The sequence below is a fragment of the Notothenia rossii genome, assembly GCF_949606895.1.
Source record: "Notothenia rossii genome assembly, chromosome: 3".
Lineage (NCBI taxonomy): Eukaryota > Metazoa > Chordata > Actinopteri > Perciformes > Nototheniidae > Notothenia > Notothenia rossii.
In genome coordinates, this window is record NC_136901.1 from 79,807,982 (window position 1) to 79,817,784 (window position 9,803).

The 9,803-nt window shown below is 40.7% G+C and overlaps 1 protein-coding gene across 1 annotated transcript in view; it reads left to right on the top strand.

Annotated features, from left to right (window-relative positions):
- The window catches only part of atp11c (ATPase phospholipid transporting 11C (ATP11C blood group)), a 40,317-nt gene extending 31,574 nt beyond the window's left edge, over nucleotides 1–8,743 (top strand). Inside the window, 13 exon segments of the mRNA XM_079671330.1 lie at nucleotides 254–431; nucleotides 536–638; nucleotides 747–800; nucleotides 803–891; nucleotides 1,114–1,173; nucleotides 1,892–2,019; nucleotides 2,552–2,687; nucleotides 2,779–2,844; nucleotides 2,961–3,064; nucleotides 3,153–3,309; nucleotides 5,975–6,083; nucleotides 7,539–7,693; nucleotides 8,001–8,743. Of these exon segments, the coding sequence (XP_079527456.1) occupies nucleotides 254–431; nucleotides 536–638; nucleotides 747–800; nucleotides 803–891; nucleotides 1,114–1,173; nucleotides 1,892–2,019; nucleotides 2,552–2,687; nucleotides 2,779–2,844; nucleotides 2,961–3,064; nucleotides 3,153–3,309; nucleotides 5,975–6,079 (1,180 nt within the window). The 3' untranslated portion in view covers nucleotides 6,080–6,083; nucleotides 7,539–7,693; nucleotides 8,001–8,743.
- The last annotated feature ends 1,060 nt before the right edge of the window (nucleotides 8,744–9,803 follow it).

Here is a 9,803-nt window from a genome sequence, read left to right on the forward strand (position 1 = left end):
GGCTGAAACAGAAGGATATGAGGGATGTCTAAAATGCATGATCTGTTTGGTATTTTGAGCAAAACACATCATAGACATGTTTTTTTATATATCTGAGACCCATAATATATGCCTAAAAATATCATAATATGAGCCGTTTAAATGATCTGTATTAAAGTTATCGTGTATACTTTGCTGTTGTGTCTTTAAACTGAATAATATAAATGACTAAACTTGAACCTATTCCCCTTTTTGTTTTTTTGTTGTTTTGTAGGGCCTGGTCTTCAGCAAACCATGACTACGGCTTTATCATAGATGGAGCCACGCTGTCCATGGTGCTCAACTCCTCCTCTGAATCCAACTCAAGTCGCTACAAGAACCTGTTCCTGCAGATCTGTCAGAACTGCACATCTGTGCTCTGCTGCCGCATGGCCCCTCTACAGAAGGCACAGGTCAGAAGAATCTGGAACAAATATTTCCTCATGAAGTGATTTAAAATATATTACTTTCACAGTGGTTTTTTAATGTTTGCCCCTTTGTCTTGCTGCATCTACAGATCGTTAAAATGGTGAAAAACTCCAAAGGAAGTCCCATCACCCTTTCCATAGGAGATGGTGCAAATGATGTCAGCATGATTTTGGAGGCTCATGTCGGGATTGGTAAGAAATCTCACACTGAAGCTGACAAAGCGCTCTTTAATGACTGCATCCGATAGAGGAAATGGAGGTTTTCTTTGTAGTGTGTGATATCTGCTTTTGGTGTTCCAGGTATTAAGGGTAAAGAGGGTCGACAGGCAGTGAGGAACAGTGATTACGCCATCCCCAACTCAAGCACCTCAAGAAACTTTTGTTGGCTCATGGGCATCTCTACTATGTTCGCATTGCACACTTGGTGCAATATTTCTTCTACAAGGTAGGAGCAGCATTGATTTCATTTCACACTGCGCACACACTGGCTGATTAGAGGATGACGTGCTGAGACACATTTGACGGCAAACAAACTCAACCGTTTTGTAAAAATGTATTGCAGTATTGTACCCACATAATAAACACACGGGGACTTGGATGCATTTGATGTCGTTCTGATGTTTTTATTCATCAGTGTGAGCCTTTTCTCTGTTTTGTTTGCCTGCAGAACCTTTGCTTCATCTTACCTCAGTTTTTGTACCAGTTCTTCTGTGGCTATTCCCAGCAAGTGAGTATGTCCTGAGGCCCTTTGAGGTTCAAAGATGTTCTGAACATGAAAGGAGGCAGTATCCCTTGAATCAACACCTCTTCCGCTCGTCCTCCTGAATGCTAGTCTTTTTCCCTCAGCTTGCCCCTCCCTCACTGCCCCCTGGGATGTTTGAGCTCTGATTGATATGTTTATAGACTGACTAAGAGCACATGGCACTAAATAAAAACAGACATGTGTCATGTTCTGCCACCAAGGTACATCCTATGTGGATATTATATCATTATAGTGTCATGTGTGCGTATCTGCCCGTGTGTGTGTCATACTATATAATACATTATTCAAATCCAGCTAGGAATAAGATGACCTGATTACAGTTTGGAGCACATTGATGAAGTTGCTCGTTTATAAATTAGAATTGAAGTGATACATTTTTAATGGTACAGTGTTTATATAAAAAGGTTTTCCTCGCATTGATTTTTGATTAAAGTTTTGTTTTTTATCTTTTTAAGCAGGAATATTTCATTATCTCCCGCTACAGGGCAAGCATGATTGCATGAAAGATGTATATAAGCGTGCTTATATGAGACAATGAGTGTGTGTTTACGTATGGTGGTGTGTTTGAGATTTTTCCTCTCCCATGATATTAACCCCCAGTTGCCCCATCCCCCGTCCACCTCCTCCTTGCCTGTCCCTCCCCTTTTCCCCTCCCTCCTCCTCCTCCTCCCATCCTCCCCAGCCCCTATATGACGCGGCCTATCTGACGATGTACAACATCTGCTTCACCTCTATGCCCATCCTGGCTTACAGCCTTTTGGAGCAGCACATCTGCATGGAGGTTCTGCTGGACAATGCTACCCTCTACAGGTAAACCTGGGAACATGTGCTTATCTGCAGTACATTCTGAGGTACTATGTCAATGTTACGTCCTTACTAACTTACCTCCTTTAAGTGAAAAGCAACAATGTTCAAATAAATATATAAATGATTATTTATTTTATAAACAAGTTACCCGGTCTATTTGTCAAAGCCACATTTATGTAAGCTCTTTCTGATTCTTTAACATATCACATACAATTCTCGCCCCATCCCACTCTGGCTATTTGATGATTATGCTGTGTAGGCATTCAACTCATATGGTCAATTTATTTGTATAATACATTTTGACCTGATATAGCCCTTGTGTGCAGAAATCTATCAATATCAATCCTATTTTTCAAGTCCCCCTTAGACTTCTACATTAGACATTGAGTGGGCAATTTGCACAAAGGAGAGCTGTTCCCATTCTTCACTTCACAATGTCATTGTTCCTGTTCCCCTTTTTGATAATAGAGATGATATGCTATGTTTAATACTGATTATAACTTTGTTCTTCTTTCTACTTCTCGAATTTCTTCAGAGGGATTGCTAAGAACGGAATGTTACAGTGGGGTCCCTTCTTCTACTGGACTTTACTCGGAGTCTTCCACGGCCTGCTCTTCTTCTTTGGTGTTCGATATTTGTTTGGTAACCCAGCACTGCAGGATAACGGCCAGGTTGGACTTTCTTAATGAGTGTGATAATTCAATTACTTCATCGGGCATCGTCTGCTAAGTACATTTGCTAATTGGTGGTATTCAAATCCAGGTCTTTGGCAACTGGTCGTATGGAACGATTGTCTTCACTGTCCTTGTCTTCACCGTCACACTTAAGGTAAGGTTTTATTCTCTTATATTTATAAAGTAGTGCCTTGCCGAACATCTGTCTTTGGCACATTTCGTTTTTTCACATTTGGCATGATATTTAGTGCATTTCCTTTGCCTTTCTAGCTCGCTCTGGACACACGGCACTGGACATGGATCAACCACTTTGTTATCTGGGGCTCCCTGGCTTTCTACGTGTTTTTCAGCTTCTTCTGGGGAGGAATAATATGGTAAGAAAACAACTCACGATAGGATAACTCATATTCATTGTAGGCGACTTGTTATTTTGTATTTTATTCAACCTGTTCCTTCCTGCAGGCCTTTCCTGAAGCAGCAGCGTTTGTACTTTGTGTTTGCCAACATGCTGAGCTCGGTGTCAGCCTGGCTGGTCATCATCTTGCTCATCCTGCTCAGCCTACTGCCAGAGATCCTGCTGGTGGTTTTCCGCAAACCCCGCGGGCCCCACACTGGACAGGTAACGCAGAAACACACACATTTACTCTCTAATTCACGTTTTCTCTCTCTCTGTCTGTTAATATCTCTTCTCAATGTTGACGTATAGTTTTCGTGATATTTAACCTTTTATTTCCCCAAAGGTATGGTCATTGTTAATAAAGCCCATCCTTGACTTGGGGTGGGGTATGGTTACAAGGGAGATATAAATCAAATGCTTCTCATATGGTAAGAATGCTCAGGTGTGCAGGACTTTGTGTATACAGAGAAATGCTTCAGTGCAGAATCCTATTGGCCTCAACCAACAACTCTCTTATCTGTGTTGTTATACCAGGAGGTGGAGCATGAGGGTGACATGAAGACAATGGACATTAAACACATTGTTTTGAAATGTAAACAAAGCTTTCATTTAAAAGCTAAAACACATTCAAACACACCCAATGCTAACTTCTCGCTAACGGTCAATTTGTGTTTTTTGATATTTGGGGTTAGCTAGTTGCCCATAACCACAACATTGTTTTTATGTATGTGTTTGGGACGAGTCATCCAAATAGGGCAAATGTTACGCTGTAAGTGAGGTGAATAAACAGTTTGCACATTGCAGGGCTACAATGTTTATTTACGCATGGCACCTAGGCGACATGTCGAGCATAACTAGTCCTCATTAGACTTAAAGTAGTCTTAATTAAGAGACATTTGAATCCAGCAATATGCAAGTTTGTAAAATGTATGGATCACCATGGTTTAAAGAACAAAAAGCACTACACATTTATAATTCCTAGACATATTCTGTCCTTTCAATCGACTCGACTTAGGCTAATGTGTGTCCCAAGCAGCTGGAGTTGTTTGCTGCTATGCGCTATGCTTCTGGGCATTCGATCCACTCTTGGTTTTTTTAATTGTGTCTAGACGCGTTTTATTTTGGAAAAGTAATAAACCAAACCAAATGTACAAAATAAATAAGTCTTTATGTCGCTGCAGGAGCTGGCATACTGCAGATTTTGCAGTCCGTAGATCAAAATGACTGCTCTAGCTTTTGTCTTCATTCTAGTACTTTTTAAAGCTTTTTAATTAACAACGCCCCCTTTAACCTTATTTTGTACACTTTTTCTACCATTTTAACATGTTCTTGCTAAGTAGTGCTCTTGCTCTAGTGTTCCTTTACTCTCTCACCCTCTTATTTCCTTTCCTCCTCGCCTGACCTGCCTCCTTAAAGATGAAGCATCGCCTTCCTTCCTCGGGGACATCTACTATCTTCATGTTGTCGCAGACCGCTAGCACTCACAGCTTCTCGTGGACCGACTGAGGTCTCTATTTCTATCTGTCCGCTGTTATGCTCAAGACTCTTCCTGCTGAGTTTTTGTTTCTGCCACTTGTTCTTGCTCGTTTCCTACATGTTGTGTCCTTCCTCTCCCACTGTTTGACTCCTTCCTTACCCTCTAAAGCAGGGGTTTCAAACTCAACTTCATCGAGGGCCACATCAGCATTAAGTTTGCACTCAAAGGGCCGGCTGGAACTTTAAGATATATAAAAATACATATATAAATATTTAATATATATAAAATAATGTATTATATTACATTATTGCCTCTGCATTGGATTATAATCTGATAGGGGAATAACTTAATAATTAACTACGTCTGAAAGCAGAAGTCTGGGGCAAATAATTGCAACTCAGTGCGCATGTCACAAAATGATTTAAAAGAAAAGCAAATTCTAAGAAAAAAGCCACATTTTGAAAACAAAGTAACATTTTGAAGAAAGAAATGTCAAATTCTGAGAAATGCATATTTGAGATGCATTGTGGGACATGTAGTTTATGGGCAACGTGCTTCTGTAAATCGCCATGTAACCGTCTAATAAACATATTATATTCTTTGCAAGCTCTTGTGGGGCCGCATGAAGTTAAGTCACGGGCCGGATTTGGTCCCCGGGCCTTGAGTTTGACAACCCTGCTCTAAAGTAACTCAGGTGGCATTCTGTGGCTTCAAACAGTACCCACTTAGATAGACACATTAGGTTAGACAATGATCAGATGAGATGTCACATCAGAAATGCTATCCTGTGATGGCTTTATCTTTAAACCTCGACTGGATTTATTTTCTTTAGATATGCTTAATAAATTGTGTGGTCAGTGGGCAGGTGTGCGTGCCCAAGCAGTGTGGAGTAGGACCGGGTGTCCAAACGTGCAGTCAGTCTTCCATTCTTGTGTGTCCAGTCGCGTCAGTCAGTGTTTCCTCCCAGCTGCCGTGCTGCTTCGATGCCTGCTGCCTCCGCATGTCGAGTCAGGTGAATGCATCACGTCAAACTTATCTGCATGAGGCTCAAGTCAGCAACCTCATCCTGGATCCTCACCACCAACCCTGAGGGCCACTGCATTCTGTCTGTGCCTGCGTGTTATACTGCTAATGCTTTTGAGAAATGTGCAAGCATAGCCGCTTTTCGAATAATATGAACCAATTCATATAGAGCCAAGGTTTCTTAACAAATATTATTGCAAGGAAACTGTGTCTAGGCCCCAGGACTGGTTTCCACTGTCCACCTGTCTACATATATGTATGCCTATGTGTGTTCCCTGTCAATATATGTTTGTCTCTGTGCAAGTAGCAGCACAAGATGGAGCGAGAGGCAAAGTGTGTGTTTGTCAGCGTAGTGATGTCTTGGTGTCTCTTGCCTCACCCTTCTAGATGAAGCCAGTTCATTCGAGCGCCGGGGGCCACCAGTCTCCCCGGTCTTCAGCCAGGCCCCTGCTCATGAGAACCTTTTCAGACGAGTCCAATACTGTCATTTAAACAGGTACCAGCTTCAGGCCATTTAAGCCAATCAAAGACTCGCCAGCCCCCCACCCCCTTTCCCCCTCCCAGCCAAACTGTCCAGTTTCTCTGGTCCCTAACTCTTGAGTTTTCAGAATCAAAGGCTTACTGGCAAACATTCAACAACAGAACCCAGTGTGTTCTTCTGTGTTTTGTGAGCTGATATTCGCTGCCTGAAGAGATGCACCTTTTCTATGTCAGACTTTACTACTTCAAATGATGCACATATTTAACACATACAATCATCTCTAGGCACTAATGCTGCAAACTTTGTAAACATGCTCCTTTCGGCCTCCCTTAGGACGCCCCTCTTATATTATCTTATGCATGTGCTTTTAAAAACCCAATTTTAAATTTTCATTTCCTTCCATCAAATTATTTTTTGTTCCAGGAATGTGTGAGCGTGAGGTGTCGGTGTTAGTTTGCTTGGATTTCATTATCTGACAGTTTGAAACCGCAGGGCTGGTCTGTCATTATTGCATCTGCAGTCTGACATTCATGTACCGTTGTGGTTTGATCGTGGTCGTGTCGTCCTGTGTGCACGTACTGTACAAACCTGTGTTTTTGGTCGCCTGTCTACTTTCCTGGCAAAACAATGTATGCATTTGTGAGTGCTGAGCTTGATTCACTGCATGGTGTGATGTTGCCTTCACCTCAGACATTGGTGCTGCATCACATAAAGGGGGCAAACAAATGAATAGAAACACGACATGATATAATATTGAATATGTATTTGTAGAGATGAATCTAATAATAAAATATTAAATAGAGAAAACATTGTGGAATAAAACCAAAAATGGTCCACAAATGAAATGTATATTACATTGGGAAAGGATGTTGAAAAAACACGTTAAAAAAATTCAGCTCTTTATTATATATATCCTCTAAGTTCTAAATCTACTTTCTTCAGTCTGTTTTTATTAAATATGTTGTATTTATTTTATTCTTTATGTTGCTTATATTCGATAGCGGACAGTAGAGAGATGACAGGTATAGAGGGCAACATGTGAATTACTGTTCCTTTAGTATCACAAACCAGGCTTTGCCCCGTCTGAATCGGAAAAACATTTGAATGAACTCTGAAACTGAAACATTTATTTTGCAAAGAAGCAAGATTAATTGAGCTGATAATAATGAGCTGAATTTTTTAAATGTGTCGGATAATTTCACAATGTAATACTTTTCGGTCTCTATTTATTTGTATGATTGTTTAATTCATAACTTCCTATTTATTAATCTAATGTTAAACACTTGTGAGTCTCAAATATAGTGAAATTGGACTTGCTTTAACTATCTGTAGATGTCAAAAAATAATTGGCAGCAATATCAAGAGCACTGGAGGTGTTCAGAGGTGAAGGGGCATCTCTTGGCACCTTTTTGTGAGCTTGGTATTAAATATCTAAGTGTTTTCATTTTTTTGTCCACCCTCTGTCGGTAGGTCTGAATGTTACACTCTCCCATCACTGTTGACCAGGATCACCGGTAACTGTTGCCTAACAACAGCACCAGGCCCTCTGCTACAGGTTTCACTGTTTAACATGCATTTCTATTCTCCCAATAGCTGTCACAGGAAGGCCTCCTACAAACAGCCAGGTAAACTACCACAAGACAAACCTAATGCAATGTTTGGTGTCTGCTCAATGTCACTGCTGATCTTCAACAAGATCAGTTTGCTTGGAAGGAAAATTGGGATCATTTCCTTTCCTAAATTCTGCTTGTCTCTGGTGGCGGGAATGTTTTATTTGAGTGGTTTTCACGTATCGTGGTACGTTGCCAATCACTGCCGATTCTCTTGATTGATGATCTTTCTGGTTTCAAGGTGTCTCGATCTCTCCTTGTAGTTGGCATAAGCTCATATGGAAAACATTGAAGTAACATCTGTCTGCTTGTGCTTTTCCAGATTACCCCTGTCACACCACTTACCTATAAGCACCTGAAGGATCGCCAGTGAAAGGCAGCGAGGACCGGTGGCATCAACACCTCCAGGGTCCTGTACCGGTCAGAGCTGGCTGCCATCAGGCTCCATCTAAAAAGAAGAGCAGAAGAAAAAGAAGACATAAATATGGGGGAAGGGATGACAAGGGGTTTCGCAGTCTTTTGACTCTGATCCGTCCTTCTCCACACATTCCCTATAGCTCCCAACCCCCCCAGCGCATGCCTGCAGAGCAGTGCCCTGCATTCTTTTTAATATATCTACTCAGATGACAGGCATGATTTAGTTTCTTTCTTTTACTTTTTAAAAATACTAGCTTACAAACGAATGCATACACAGCTGCCTTGTCAGTAGCTCTATCCCACTGCTGTGTTTTAACAAGCAGTTGTAATAATATCCACTCCAAGAATGGTTCACCTGCATGAAAGACGGCTCAATAGAAAGCTTCACTCCATTGATGTTCTGTCACTGTATGCTGCAAAGATTTTAAAGAAGACATAATGTCCTATATTCTGCAATGGTTACACTTTGAAAGTTTATTCCACTTTATTGTCATGACACTTTTCCACGGTCATTATTTAAATGGTTATTTTCAGAAATTACACTCGGGTCAAAATAATTCATGAAGAAAAGTTTTTCAGGTTAAAGATGATTATATAAAGATTATATTGTTATTAGTTTGTTATATGTGGAGTTAATAGCGGCCATATTACCACTCAATCCAAAACGTTTGTGTGTGTATGCAAGATTGAGAGATAGATTAGAGATGAAAGAAATCTAACATTGGAGAATGACCTTAATCTTCAAACCTCAGAGATAATTTAAGACTCAATTAAAGATGAGAAAATTAATATATGTGCTGTACTGTATATATAGCTATAGGGATGTGTACAAACATCTGCTCCAAGCCAAAAAGATGAACGTAATGCGATCTGATTCTGTCCACACCATTGTGACCCGAAAGTGAGAAGTCGGTGCGTGTTACATAAGTGCGTGTTGGATGAGAAAAGCCAGACACCTCCGTGTGTCATGAAAACCAGGATTACTTGAACCTCTAGATATAGTTTGCTTAGACATTTGCTGCACTATTAAAGAAGCTGGTTTCTTCATAGCATAGATGGTCACTTAGGCACATTACAATATGCCTGAGGACACACACACATTAACCACACATTGCACACATGCACTAAAGCCTAAATGAGGTATTTATGTTCATCACTCATTATCTAGTTTGCATAAGTTGTCCGAAGCAGGCCAAAGTTGGAGTGTAAAGAACATCAACTCCCGACCTGCCGCGTCAACACAGTTTGTGTCACCGTGCGGCTTCACCCTCCATTTCCTTCCTTCTGTTTTTGGTCACGTTTTCTGACTGACAGGAAGACAGAGTTTTGTTCCTTCCTCTAACTTCTTGTGTGTACTGCTTCATACATTCCATTCAAACATGCCATCATTTATAAATCACCTTTTTAGATACTGTTTTCTGAATATAGGTTTCTGTTTTTTCCACAAACATGTATTGTCTATTTGGCATATTTATTGTTACCTGTACTTTTACTCACACATGTTATACTTTTATTACATAAATCTTTTTTTATTGTCCAAGGGGTTAGCTTTGTGCCAGTTGAGTTTGTCTGTTTTACTGCAGCCCTGATGTGAGTCTGTGCCAATCCCTTTTAATAGTCTTTGTCCTACATGCAAAGACAGGCAGCCCCCCCCAACACTCCCAGTATCCCAGAGTCAAACTCTGAACCAATGCCACTCCTTTTACTG